General features: G+C 42.5%; 1 protein-coding gene across 4 annotated transcripts in view; it reads right to left on the bottom strand.

Moving 5' to 3' along the window:
- LOC105916503 (nck-associated protein 5) overlaps nt 1-14924 on the bottom strand; it is a 60350-nt gene that overhangs the window by 19009 nt on the left and 26417 nt on the right. For all 4 annotated transcript variants that reach the window (XM_036132599.1, XM_036132598.1, XM_036132597.1 and 1 more), the window contains exons 3-7: nt 14520-14610; nt 11866-12021; nt 8444-8512; nt 6093-6131; nt 4582-4701 (exon numbers count right to left, since the gene is read on the bottom strand). In XM_036132599.1, coding sequence (XP_035988492.1) covers nt 4582-4701; nt 6093-6131; nt 8444-8512; nt 11866-12021; nt 14520-14610 — 475 coding nt within the window. The remainder of the gene's footprint in view (nt 1-4581; nt 4702-6092; nt 6132-8443; nt 8513-11865; nt 12022-14519; nt 14611-14924) is intronic.

Here is a 14924-nt window from a genome sequence, read left to right as displayed (position 1 = left end):
TACCAAAAAGACCACAACGACATAGATGCAATAATTCAAGTTGTACAGTGAGCTTTGTAGGCTAAGCATGCCAGAAATGTCCAGAAATGTTTGATGTTGATCAACGTCAATAAATAGAAATACTTAAGAAAGCTGTTTCTGGCCGAAGACGTTTGCTATAGCCTGGCAGTAAAGTTACGAAAGCCACTGTTGCCTTTAGTTTTCAACCAGCACTGGTCTTTGCAAATGGCCTTTGAGTTTCCTCATGAAGCAATGCGGATGGTTGAGAGTTGATATGATTTTCCACGGAGGGAAAATCCCACACCTGTGGTGCCAATGTGTCGCCTTGGCCACAGCGTCCCCTGTTGGTGGTACGTAGAAGTGCATGTACCTGGCTTCCAGGGAATCCTCTGGTTATTTTCAGGTGTAGACTGCAGGATGCACGGCTCGTTTACTGTCCTCTGTGGGTTTGGACCCCTTAAAACGACTCTGTGAGGACCCACTGAGAGCTCAGTCTCTACAGAGTCTCCCAGGATTGCAGTTTAGCCATTTTAAACTCAGCACAAGTTACTGTGATAGTCGGAGCGTGCTGTCATTTTCCCTAAAGCAAACAGTCTAAAATTGTTCATTTTTGCACATGTTTTTAATAAAAGATGCTTCCTGGGGGCTTTCCAGTACATCCCACTGGGAGGAGAACCCGGGAAAGACCCAGAACTCACTGGAGGGATGACATATCAGGTCCGGGACGCCTTGGGATCCCCCAGGATGAGGTGGAGGATGTTGTTGGTGAGACGGTCGCCTGGAGCCTCCCAAAAAGGAATAAGTGAATACTATCGGGACGAACGCTTGCCGTATATTGTTATATTTGAAGATGAATATAACATTTTCTTTTATGATCAAAATATGTGACGAGGCCCCTTTAAGGAGAAAATACATTTTCATTAAACATCGGTTATACCAGTCTATGTGTGTTTTAAATAATTTAACATCATTCTGATATTTTTTATTGTATGTTGAGGATTTTAGCTGCATGATTTTCTGCCTCTGAGTTGGATCTTACTTATCAAATAGCTGTTAAGATGATTTTCTTCTGTAAATCTGTCGATTGTAGTCAATTGAGATACATTAGATACATGAATGAATGTGTGAAAAAGGTGGAATTATTAGTGCTGGTTTATAAATTAAAATGTGCTGCTTGATTTTTAGACCTGTGTGTTTGTGTACAGTAGGAAGCGTTCTTTACAGACCTGTTAAAATGCAGCATGTATGAGCAGCAGTTCCAACCACAGAGAGCCAAAAGTGTCAAGTGTTGTGACCCCATTTAAAGCAGCATTGATCGTTTGGAAAGCTGTCATGGTCAGCTTCCTCTCAAAGTCATTAGAGTCATCTGTTAGCAATAATTAATGTGAATAGAAAGTAATTGCATGAGGGAGCTGGGGACTGCAGTGATTGGGTCCTTTCGCTGATATTCACCTATTATTTGACTACTTGCCTTTATTCTGCGGGAGGAGGCCACGTTTGAGCACGCCGGTGCAGATTAATCTGGGAGCTAATTACAGTCAGCATGCTGAGGGCTATCGGAGATTTGACAAAAGCCAAACAGTTTAACAAAAACCTCCAGTCGGAGTGGGATGGCGCTGAAAGTCAAGGACAGATTGGAGGACTGCAGTTGTGCCTTTTTATGGTGTTTAAACATTTTGAAATATGAACTATCTCTGTAAATTATTGGCTACGCATGGCTGCAGTTATTTTGATCAATCAGTATGTTTTAGGAGTGTTTTAAAATGTAGGCAATTAAACTAATCAGCATCAAGCTGCCATTACCTTTGGGTTTATTGTTTTATTCTGCTTCTAATGGATCTCTATTTAAGGATGTGTTTCAACTCCCAATTTTCTGTAAAAGCTTTACAATCCTTCCCACAGGAGGGTTTGTTTTCTTGTTTTTCTTTAAATCTTTGGGTTTGGAGCGGGTGTCACTCAGAGAGCATTAAACAGAGCATTAAGTGCAGATTAAAGCACAGCTGATCCTCCAGCACATAAGTTATTTTTTCAGAAAAGTATACTTATTGAGCTTCTTTTTTATTAAAAACAGAAACAAGACAGCAAAGCCTCAAAAATAGGAAATAACACAAAGAGGTAAACAAAAAAAGCTCATTATTAACCGGGTGACAAGGCAAAAACATACTTATAGTCACACAAAGCAAAATAAAAAAGAGAAACAAAACCAAAAAGTCCACAGGAGGCAGACATTCAGGAAGAAAATATATCTGATTCAGTCAAAATGCATAGTTGGTTGTTCTGATGTGAAGTGCTTTGGGGTCCCTGGGACTTGATAAAGCGCTATACCAGTACAGGAGAATACCATTTCCCATCTGGCAATGCTGCAACATTCTCCATACTGGGACCAGCAGACTCCGAACGCAGCATCTGCAGGTCCTGTCCCTGATCTCCAGGGATTTAAATCAGGTCTCCCTGCCCCCCCACCCCCCAACACCACCCTTCTCCAAGTATGTTCTCTGCTGCACCAAAGACAACCAAACTCTGGACCTATTGCATGTTGTATAGCCAACACCAAGGAGGCCCATCACCTCTCCTTCTCCTGGGGCGCTCAGATCACAACCTGGTTCATCTCCAGCCTGTATATAAGCCCCCGGTACACCGGAAACCAGCAATGAGACGCAGTGAAGAGGTAGGATGTTGCAACTCTTAGCTATTACCCACCCCCTCCACTTCAGAGAACACAATCCGACAGCCCTCACCACTGTCCTGACCCTGTCAACACTTCAGGCGAGGAACGAGCTGTGGAGCAAACGGCTGGTGGTCCAGATGTCTTCAGCTCCAGGCTCCTAGGATACATGTTCAACATGAGCTTAGAGATGCAGAAGACTGGAGATCTGAAGGACCAGAGTAGCACCGACCTCGCACCTGATGAGGACCTTCGAGAGATTGGTCCTCAACGTTGCTCAGAGAGAAGTTTCGAAAGCTTCGAAACTCAGATACTGTTGAGCACAGAGTTCATAAAACAAAATTTTATATTGATTTATTCCTGCTTGGAGGCATTCAAACAAAGAAAACCACAGTAAAGCTGTTCCTCAGACAGAGCAGTTATCTGTGCCGAGCTGCGTGTTTGTTCATGCAGTCTTTGTGCTCATTTGGCTTTAACTTCTTTGCAGTCTTTAAACAAGAAGCAAAAACTGCAAACAAGCAGGCGAAACAAAAAGATCTCACTCTGCCTCCACTCTGTCATTTCTTCATTCACAGCAAGCCGCTCCAATCTAACTCGGAGTCAGTCAGCCTTACGGGAACAGGTGTGCTGTCAGAGTGATTAACAAACCTAACAAGCGTATCTCGCAGTCAGAAACAAATTTTCCATTCCAGTAGTTTATCCATATTTCTCTGAGTTAGCTGCTAAACTATGACACAGCCATAGAGTTAGAGGTCTGCGGACTGAAACCGCCTCCTTCAGCTGCAAAGCTGTGGCTCCCGACTCTACATTCACGGGAACAGAACTAACAAAGTAAAAACGTTGCTTCTTAATGTGCTCGAAAGATGCTGCTGGGCTCAGATTTCATCAGACTTGCATCAACTCTCCTAATGTTTCCTTCTCTGGACTCATTTACAACCAGAAGCCTTATTGCCATATTTAAACATTCGTATTGAGACAATATTGTGACAATAAATTGCTTATTTTGACACTTTTATTGGTGCAGTGATAGAAGAGTAGGGTCAGGACAAAATGTCTAAACCACAACATCAGACTGATCTAAGAGCCACAGCTGCAGAATCTCAGACCCGAAGCAGTGGAACCAAACTCAGAGGCTTCTGAGGAGGAGAACATTTGGAGATAGAAAGCTGGAGCTCAGCAACGCTGACATGCTGGAGCGCCCAGACCCGCTGCACCGACCCACTGCAGTCAGCTCGGCCATTACTCCCCTAGACACTCAGAGATCCTGCAGATTATCGTTTTTCTTTCACGAGAAGGGTAAAAGGTGAGGCACCGTCCACTTTCACAGATGTGTAACCAAACAGTAGCCACACCCACTTGTGTCCCGGTCCGGTCTCCTCGTAACCCGGGCGGCTCAACATTAAACTTAGACTGTGGGCTGAAAGTGGTGGTTCCTGAGTGGAAGCAGAGGAACATGTCAGGAAACAAGGCTGCTGGCCGCATCCCAACACCCGGGAAATCTTTGAGTTGTTTCCCACATCTGGGTTAGTAAGAAGAAAATGTATCCGTCCATCCTTACAGAAAATATCCGCTAGGTAGTATTTTTTATTTTTTCACAACCTTAACCGTTTTTAGCTCTGTTTGCATGTCAATTCTCATCTGGAAAACCCAAAAATTCCTCCACAGTTTTGTCTTGTTTTTTCGGCGATGAACAGTTTGTGAGGAGGTTTTGTTTTGTATGCGAACGGCATAATAAATGCTGGTTTAAAGCCCTAAAGAGTGAGAAAAAGCATTGCTATGATGGTAAGCTAATTAGGAAACACGCTTATCTGTGTGCAGCTGTGAGCGATGCCTGAGTTTGCAGGTGCAGCGCTGCTGATGTAAAATTCAAGCAGTCTTGGAGGTTCCTTAGCGTCCACAGAACAGTGAGTTCCTACCTGGGAGACGGGAGAGGTGGACGTTTTGACACGTTGTTGAAACAGGACGCTCAGTATTCGGTTCTGCTGCTCCAGGTCAAACACACGGGTCCGCAGCTTCACACATTCCTCTTTCAAGTCCTGCAAAGAACAACAAACGGAGCAATGACTGAGATGCTTCTTTAACAGATCCCAGTTTAGATGTTCTTCACTGTTCCACCAGCCTTTTCTTCTAAAAACAAATGTTTTATCTGTCAGAACCCCTTCATACTGGATTAGCATCCAGCTATGTTTCCTACATGACCAAGTAGAACAGGGATGGATTAGTAACAGAGAACCTTCTTAACCCATGAACCTGCTCTGATCCAAACCATCCCATAATATCTCTGGCTGCATGTTCAGGCTGGTTCTGCTGCTGGAAGGTGGACTTCCACCTCAGTCTCAGGTCTCCTGCAGCTTCTAACAGGTCTTCCTCCAGGATGGTCCTGGTTCTGATCCATCTTCCCATCACCACTGACCAGCTCCTCTGTCCCTGATGAAGAAAAGGATCCCCACAGCATGATGCTGCCACCACCATGTTCCACAGTGGGGAGGGTTGGTTTTGTTCAGCATTAACCTTGGTTTTCTCTGATCAGAACACTTTCTTCCATGTTTGCCGTGTCTCCTGCATGGCTTCTTCTGGTTTTCTTCTTAATACTCTTCAATGAAGGCCGGATTTGCACCACTTATATTTGTCCTGTGGGTGAATTCCCCCTCATGAGCCATAGATCCCTGCAGCTCCTCCAGAGCCACCATGGTCCTCCTGCTTCTCTGATCAATGCTCTCCTGGTCCAGCATGTCAGTCCAGGTGGACGTCCATGTCCTGGTAGGTATGCAGGTGGTCCATCCTCTCTCCAGGTCCACATGATGATCAGAACTCTGGGAGGTTCTGTAGAACCTGACCTGCTGTAAACTGGACCAGAACCTCCTTTCTGACTCGTCTGCTGAGTTCCTTGGTCTCCATGGTGCTGGTTGTTCTCTGGAGAACCTCAGAGGACCAGGAAGCAGAATATCTGCAGTTAGATTCAGGTTCTGATGAGGGGATTTCTGAAGCTTTCCGTGGATTTTATTTAGAGAAGTCAGAGTAAAGCGGTTTGAATATAAAGACACTCCACACTTTTAAGATTTTTTTAATGCATCATTTTGGTTTCTCTTCTTCTTTGTGTTGTTCTGTTACATAAAATCCTGATGAAGTGCATTTAAAGCTGTGGTTATGTAGCAAAATAGGAGAAAAAAGGGGCGTGAATACTTTTACATGTTTTACATGTTATTAAGGGTTTCTGGGTTTCTGCCATCATGTTCAGTCTTGCTGCGCTGCAGTGAACACAACAGCTTTCATACCTGATGGCTTTCCTTTTAATCTTCCTGAATAAACATTTTTATTTAGGATTTTTTGCCCTTTTATACAACCCCCACCCCCCACCCCCCCACCCCCCACCCAGCTGCCTTTGACCACTGAAGCAGCAGACTGAGCTACTGCTGCAGAAACAAACCTTCTGTGTGAGGAGGGCCTGCACCACCTGGTTCGCCACCTAGAAGAGACACATAGAGGTTAATACAACAGATCTGGGGAGTCAAGATTATTTGAGAAGAAGCTCCGGCGCTTTGACCCGACACAAACACCAATAATGAGGATTTCAAAGATATGATGAGCCCAAACTGACAGCGTGTTGCATCACAGCATCAACCTCGAGGTAAGCAGCACAGCAGCTGCCTCCAGTGACTGCAGTCCAAGCTTTATTCTCAGTTCGATGGTTAAAAACAATCAAATATGTGAACATATAGTATTAATGAGAACTTTTCTTTGAACTCTGAATATTCTTTGTTTCTTGATCTAATTAGAAGAAAGCCAGCTCATTTGTATTTCTGCAGCAATAGCACGTAGAATATCTGATTGTTATTTGTGCTCCAACAGGATTCCTCTCCACCTCTTTGCTTCAGATCATCTGATGTCGACTTTTTAAGATGATTCTCAGCAAACGAGACACAAATTATCACATGAGAAATTCTGAAATCTCTATCCTCAGTAGGGTCAATTCACCCTGGCTGCAACAGGCCTGTAGCTGAGGGCTGCAGATAAAAATAATATTCCTTTAAACAGCCCAGAGTGGAGATGTTCATCCTCTCCGTGGACTTTAGCGTCACCTGATGAGTTCATCCCTCAAACATCATTTCTGTGTTCTTCTAAAGGAACGACACTGAGCAGAAATCCAGTAACATTTAATGTTCATTTTACAGCAAGTCAAAATGCAGCAGTTGGCACAGCTAACCAAAAAGGTAGCTTTGTAAACTCATAATCCGCAAACAATAATATTAGCTTGGCAGCCGTTATGCAAATGATAAATACAGAAATTTGAGGAAGCTAACGCTAGCAGCTAACCGCTAACAAACAACTGTCATTCTGTGTCACACGTCTTTAGACGAAAGTTTCTGCATGCACACACAAGGTACATGACAAACGTGTGCAGCGCTGCATGTTTGAGGTGATAGCTGTTTAATTCAGGATAAATTACTTTTAAAATGCAACTTTTACGCAACAGTGGAAGCGAGAGAAGCCACTCCAGTGTTGCCAGTTACTGTGAGAGAAACAAGCAACCAGCTTTATTATGCCTACCGTGTAAACAGTATAAATGAACAAGCCCAAAGTTGCTGATATGTTGACCTGGCAACACTGCTGGAAGCCTGGAACACAGCGCTGAGTGTTTCTGAAGGCCACTTTTCCCATCTGTTATAATTCTTTAATAAACATGAAATAAATCATGATGTTTAGGGTTACTTATTGTTGTAACGTCAGTGATATATATTTAAAGTGAACTATTTTTGACTAAGCTTAAATAAAGATCGGCTTCATCACTGTTGTGTAGAAGGAACATGTTTTCCTACTTTACACATTCTGATTAAATGTCCTTCGAGGATTGCCAACAATTTATAAACTTAATTTGAATGATAATGCGATAATGAGTCGGCGCCACAATTATCTATTTTTGTATTATCGCAACTGTACTCGCCACTGTCAAAATGTTCGGTCACAGTCCGTATTTTCCTAAGATTTTTACAATCAGCAGTTTTCTGAAATTATGGAGCATTTTCTTATGTATGAACAGGTGATTTCCTGAAGTTTAAAGTTTATTTTATTGGTACTTCCAGAGCAGTTTTCCTGGAAACTCTATAAACCTTCCCAGGACTTTCCTCAAGCTTACAGGATAGTTTTCCATTTATTGCAGCTTAGTTTTCTGCGACTTGCTTTTTTGTTAAATGAAGGGGAACGTCTTCTCAAGAAGTTCCCGGGTATTATTTCAAAAACTGAAAGGGTTGGCAGCTTGCAGGATTCCTTCCTAAAAATCACAGCTTCTCCAAACCTGAAGGGATGCAGACGTTCCTGAATGCTCTGACGTGCCTTCCTTTACCCTGCAGGTTCTGGGAAAGTAGCTTACTTGAAAGTACCAGAAAGTACTACCTTCAAATAAAGTCTGCATCAGCAGGGTGATTTTCAATTTCTGACAAAGTAACCATTAGGTTGCAGAAAGAGAATCTGTACTTTCCATCTAATTAACCTGCAAGTAGGAGCAAAGTACCCCAATTTTCAGGAAAGGAACCAGGAAGATTCTTAATCAAGTTTTAAATATTTAAAGATTAAATCAGCAACTGAAACCCAACTTTAGACCTGACCTACAGTTTTATCCTAGAAATTTCATTTTGGTGTTAATCAGCATAAAAATGGTCATTTCTGTTCCAGTTTTCATGTTTTTTTTTTTCTGGGACCGGTTTCTGATGGTGACCTCTGACGCTGGATCATCTTTAAGCAACATTTACTTTCCCTTGGAGGCGTCTCTGAAGCACTCACCTCATCCAGACAGCGTTCGTACTGCTTCCTCTGGTTGTCGTTTTCCATGGACAGAGCCGAGTTCTCCGCCTGCAGAAGTACATCAGCTAATCAGCACCAATTACCGTCATTAAATCACCAGAACACGGCACACAGTCCACACAGAACATCCACATGACATAACATGTAGTCCCTGCAGAAAATAAAAGTACTGTGGCAAACTTCTCTTGCAGTTTCCTTCAGATGAAGAGACATTTAATCACACAGACAGCTTGAAAACAAAGGTTTTCCCCCAGCAGCACTTTTCTCCACATTTCTAGATTCATTTCTGTAGAAATTTGTCTTTTAACAAGTGATGCTCTAAATTTTGGGGAAACAAACTCACTCAGAGGAGGTAAAATTCAATTACAGGCAAAAGGGCTGGCCTGGCAGGGGACATTTTCTAAGAGTCCTGCGGCGACTTTTCTCCAAAATGATTAATCCAATAAATCTGGAGCCTCCTGACTCGACCGCCTTGCTGCAGGCGACTCCTCAGAACAGCAGATTAAGAAACACAATAAATTGTCTTAAATGAAAGAATAATCCATCTATTTGATCATGTGTGAACAATCTGGCACCTGCAGCTGATTAATAAACCTTGTGACACTGAGAAGATGCTGGACCTGTTTAGCTGAGTGAGGTTGATAGAACCTCTGCTGATCCAAACATTAAACCTGTTTTTATCTCAGAGTTATTCCAAAATTTCTTCTTTTCTACGTTATTCATATTTTCATTCTGTTTTAATACTATGATAAAAAAAGCTGTCAGTTTCACAATTTATCCAGCAGGGCACAATAAAATAAAATAAAGAACTACCTGGTCTTCATCAGATCCTAAAATTATTTAAGTCTAAACTTAAGTTTAAAAACAATAGATTTCACACTGGGCTTATTTATTAAAGCAAAACTAAGTACACTCTGCTGCTTCCTTTGGATATAAGAGGGAAAAACAGCCGATGTGCTGCGGATCCGATGCACTGATTGACTGATCATCATCGGTCTGAGCATATGAAGCCATAAGACCAAGATAGAAAGACATCAGCAATACCCTCAGAGCAGCAGCTGCTGCTGCCCATTAACCTGGGAAGGGTTCAAAGGTCATCTCCAAACCGTCCGAAGTCCATCATCCTGCAGAGGGGAAGATTATTCCCAGGAGGAATCCTCTTTGTATGATAAGCAACGGTCGTACAAAGCTATTGTCTGGGTTTGTACACTCGTCTCAGAGGTCATGACGTTCCTACGCTGCCTTCCTCCTCATTTACCTGCAGCAGCATGCATGCACCCAGTCTGCCGTTGGACACACTGCAAAAAGGGGATAAAAAGTAAGTAAAATTTTCTTGAAATGGGTGTATTTGTCCTTGATTTGAGCCGGTAAATAATCTTATCTGCCAATGGAATGGGTATTTTCACCCCTAAAATAAGATAGCTGTATTTACTGCACTTGAAATAAGATGGTCAAATCAAGGACAAATACACTAATTTCAAGAAAACTTTACTTACTTTACTTATGTTTCCTTTTTGCAGTGTAAGTCCAGAATATGATGCATGCTGCATCCCTGCAACACTGCAGCACAACCAACACGACTACGACTAAGCTACGACTCAATAATATCCAATAATCTCACTGGACACTGTGCCGGCGCTCCACTTCCCTCGGGATGCCAAAGGCTTGGAATCTCAGTTTGAAACTGATAACTTCCCCGCTTTTAATTAAGCTGGTAATTATGCAATCCTTTAAAATCGACCCACGTTGTCATGACCCAGAAAAACAGTGATCTCCACACCACCGATCCTCATACACCTTCACTATTCAGAGTGGGAGCGCACCAGAAGCAACAGACATGCTTCATGGAGGTGAGAACATACTTAGTAACATGTTAAACAGACAGACAGCTACTATAGAACCCTTTAGAACCAGAACCAAGAGACACTGTAGGGCTAGTTTCTCTTTGACTGCGTGGGTCTCTACACAGTTTTATAACACGAAGAAGTTGCAGCAAAGCAAAAACATTTGAATCTTAGTGTCTTCCAGTGTAATCAGTTTGAAAAACAGAAAATAATGCATGAAAAAAACATTTGCTTTAAATAAATCATGAGCCAATAAGTCCCATTTTCTCTAAAATAAGAATTCAAATTGATTCAAATAAACAATTAAGGAGATTTTGCTTTGGTTGACTGTTGGGGACCAGCGCTGGATAAATAGGAATAAATCTCCCCCCCATTAAACACATCAGGCTCAAAGATAATATTATTTTACAGTAAATCATATAGAAAAAATCCACTTCAACCTCAAAGGACCTCTTAATTGAACTAGCTCGGTATTAGAGTTTAATTAACAGGGTGTATAAAAACAAGGGCAGCCGCCATGAAGAGGCAGCAGGGTGAAAGCTACAACATGCAGCCAGAATTATAGATTACAGCAAACAAGATAGCGGCGGTAATTTAAAGCACTTAATGGTGAAGGACCATCAGTGATGACAGACTGGTTCTGCAGAACCACAGAAAGAAACCCAGAGATAATTAAATAAGAGTGAAGTATGACCAATCGTCTCTGCTGGTAATGACTCGGATGCAGGAACGCCACGCTGAGCATCTGATGTCGGCCGGGCCGCTTTAATCAGCCAAGAAGGAAAATAACTGCAGCCTGTTTGCTGTTCTGTTGATTTAATTAAAACCCTTCTGCTTGTTTTCTCTTTATTTTTTGCGCTACATGCTTCTACACGTCTGTGAGGTCTGTCCCATTTACATGTTCCACATCATCAAACGGATTTTAATACCAGACAAAGAGAACCTGAGTGAAAACAGAAAATAAATGATTTTTTTCAGCTAAAGGAAAAAGTTTAAATCTGAAGCTGGACCTCCAGCCGAGGAGAACAAGTGAAAGCCCTGATGATATTAAACTGCTGCAGTATTTTTCTACTGCACGGCCCGTTAAAATGAGACTTTTACTGCGGATACAGTGACACTAACCACAGAAAACAACTGAATCTGTGGAAATCTAATAATACATAAAGGAACAATGAGTGCAGAAATCTGGACACGTCTCTGAAACATGAGACCGTGGGACAGAAACGGGTCAGAGGACAGCGTGTCTACAGTCTAACTCGGTGGTGGCAGCATCATGCTGTGGGATCAAGGTGGATGAAAACAGGAAGCAGTCGGTTTTAGCGCTGAACCTTCAGGTCTCTGCTAGAAAGCTGCAGAGAGAAGGTTTTATTTTTCAGCTTTACTGAAGCTGCACTGTGATCAGATAAAGTTTAAAACCTTTAGAACCTTTAGAACCTTTAGAACCACTGTCATTCGCTTTGTTTAACTGTCTGGATCAGTTTTGCATTTCAGGGATTTATGAGGAACCAGCAAAGTTCTGGAGGACGGGCAGGAGTGGACCGTGTCGACCCGGTTTACCTCCAGTGCTCGAAGGCGCTCAAGCAGAGGATTGGTGTCCTTTGGGTCGTCCTCTGTGCCGCCGCCGGCCTCCGGGGAGGACGGCGTCTCCGCCGCTGAGGCTGTGGGAGCCTCCAGACTGTCCTGCTGCTTCCACATCTCCTCCAGCAGTTTATCCTGCAGAAACAGGCACAGAAGCAGAACTTTGATCTGTTGGGCTCCAGGAAAACTGCCAGTAGAACCTTATTAACAAAACAACTGGCCTGAAGAAAGCACAGAGAGGACGTTATGATTCAATTCATATCAATTCATATGCAGTTCTCCCGATAAAGATCGTCAGTCCAGCTCAGAGACGGGACAGAGAAACATAAGCACTCAGTCCGACCCGGGTTTAGGGACTGTGGGAAGAACCGACATACAAAGATATCGGCTGCATGCTCAGCTACGGCCAGTTTCATGTCTTATGGGCCGTCCTGGATCAGAACCAGCCGTTAGGATTTCTCACAGCTCAGGCAGGAGTCTACTAACTCAACAGGAAATATACACAGAGGCTGATGTTCACAGTTAGCTATGCTAATCATGTTTAACGTTAATATAAGATGCTTCAAGATGATTCAGCATTTTCAATTGTCACTAATGTGATGTACAAACAAACTGGCCTAGAAATGGTTCAAAAGATCAAATCTAGTTGTTGAATTGTTAGATAAATCCTGTCTAACTGCACCGTGTAATGCTGAGTTTGTTTTCACTCACTCACACAGTGTGACGTCGCCTCTAGGCCTTTAACGTAGAAAATGACCAATCACAGAGAAGCTCCTGCATAGGTTTAATAAATGACAGATTTAACAAACCAGCACATAACACTAAATCAGAGCTCTCTTATCTCTAAAGCATTGAGCTGCTTTTTAAAAATTATCTTGCAGAAATAAATGTAATATTTTGAAATATTGTTCATTTTATTTTAAAGCATTTAAAAAAACAAGCGAAACAAAGTTAATCCCTGCATCCCTATGCAGGGATTTCCTTTGTTAGTCGGGCAAAAGTCTAATAACATCACATCAAAAATGAAAGCGTTCTCATGACTTAGTAGTTTATAAATATATTGGTGGTGGTGCACCACTAGGAGGCGCCATGTTTCGTCACTACTTCTGACTACAGCAGCAGAAAGTGGACAAACATGTCAGCCTTACATGTTTTCCTCATCCGTTTTCTATATGAAGACCTTCTGTCAGTGGAGGAGGAATATAAACAAGCAAAGACGACCGTAGATCATCTATTTGCTGTTTTCTGTTGAAATGGAGGACCATCCGTACTCTCTGCCCAGCGAGAAGAGAAAGTAACCAAGGAAAGAAAAAGTAGTAATAACCAGAGAAAACGAGAGTCTATATCAGCTCAGCTATTATTACCAGGTGGAGATCATTCATGAGGGAGTGGGATTTAAACCTGATGCAGAGGCTGCAGCTTTCTGCTGGACAGCTGAGTTAATTCAATAAAACAGTGAAGTTTATTGTGGCTTTATGTCAAAAACAGGGCAGACGTGGTCCGGCTGTCCTCTCGGCAGCAGAGACGGCTCGGTTGTTTCTCTCTGTGTGAGATGGGGGGTGGTCACTGTCTGTACTGCAGCAGCAGGAGCATCTCTCTTTATAACTGTGTACATAGTTACTTATTTTAGAGCCCAAATCAGCGACGGCACGTTCAGAAACGAGCCCCAAAAAATGGCAACTGACAGAATTTACAAGCGACTTTAGAAAAAAACAAAGTTGCTAAAAATAAGCGTATTTGCAAAAGAACCAAAAAGCATTTCACACGATGACCGTAGCTTTTAGCTATTAGCAGCAGCCAATACATGAAGGACATGTTTACATTGTCACGTTTATGACTCTCCACAGCTTCCGTAGTAATTATTACGCGCTTAATGGTGAGGTTGTTTGTAATTCATCAGCGCACCACTAGATGGTGCTCCAGTGTGAGAATCTCACACTGAGGCTTTAAAACATAGAAATTACAGATTTAACTAAATATTTGAACAAATGACACATTTTACTGTATCAGTCAATGCAGCTGGATGGATTCCAGATAATCATAACCTTTATACCCAAATGCATGTGTGATGGAAATTTAACCAGAATTAACCAGAATTCAGAGTCCCAGGGGTCCATTACAGCCGATGTCATGTTTGGACCACAACACGAGCTAGATCCCTAACAAATTTCGTTGTAATGTATGTTTCAATGACAATAAAGATGATATTACTATTACTATTACTTATTACAACCCAACGTCCAAAGAGCAGAACGACCCCTTTAAAGACTCTTTATCTGAGCTCAGCATCAGAGCTCCATGCTGTCCAGCATGAAGAGCACGTTATTCAGGGCTTCATCACGTCCAACTATAAACATTCAGTTTCTGCAGCTCAATGCGAGTCATTAATATGAGGAGATGCACCTCATAGCCACTAATGATGAGGCTTGTTTGTATATTTGGTGTTTCATTATTTTTAACGATATGCACACATTAGCCACGCCCACATAACTAATGAGCAACATCAAAGCTGAGTAGGATGGACTCACAAACATCCTCAGCTTTTATCTTTCTCTGTGGTCTTCACAGTTATAACAGGTCCAGTATAAAATCTGACATGTAACAGACAACCCTCGGTTCAGCTGATGCTGTACCTTGTATGCCTTCATTAAGTCCAGTGGGTCCACTTTGGGTCCTTCCAGCGGGTCCTGGTTCTGTAGAAGGGATCGCACAGTCTCCTCCATGCTGAAAAACAGGAAATAAAACACAACGGTTGATTTGGAAAGGTCGCCGGATGCTTTATTAGATGTTTCTTCAACTCTGTAGTCAATGTGCGGCAACTCAGCAGTCTGAGTGGGAGTTGATGTGGACGCTTGGACACATTAAGACACCTCGTTGGACTCTAGAGCATTACCCCCCCTCCAGCAGGCATACTGGCACACCAAAGAGAGATCACATCATGAATCAGGAAGCAGCCATAAGGACATTTTGGTGAGACACGGCTCAGGGTTCACACTTAACACAGACAGAGAGACGAAGAACGAGCATTCATAGAGGAG

Source organism: Fundulus heteroclitus, unplaced genomic scaffold, assembly GCF_011125445.2.
Source record: "Fundulus heteroclitus isolate FHET01 unplaced genomic scaffold, MU-UCD_Fhet_4.1 scaffold_53, whole genome shotgun sequence".
In the NCBI taxonomy this organism is placed as follows: Eukaryota; Metazoa; Chordata; class Actinopteri; order Cyprinodontiformes; family Fundulidae; genus Fundulus; species Fundulus heteroclitus.
Note: the sequence above shows the minus strand (reverse complement) of the source record. Positions and strands in the feature narration are given on the sequence as shown.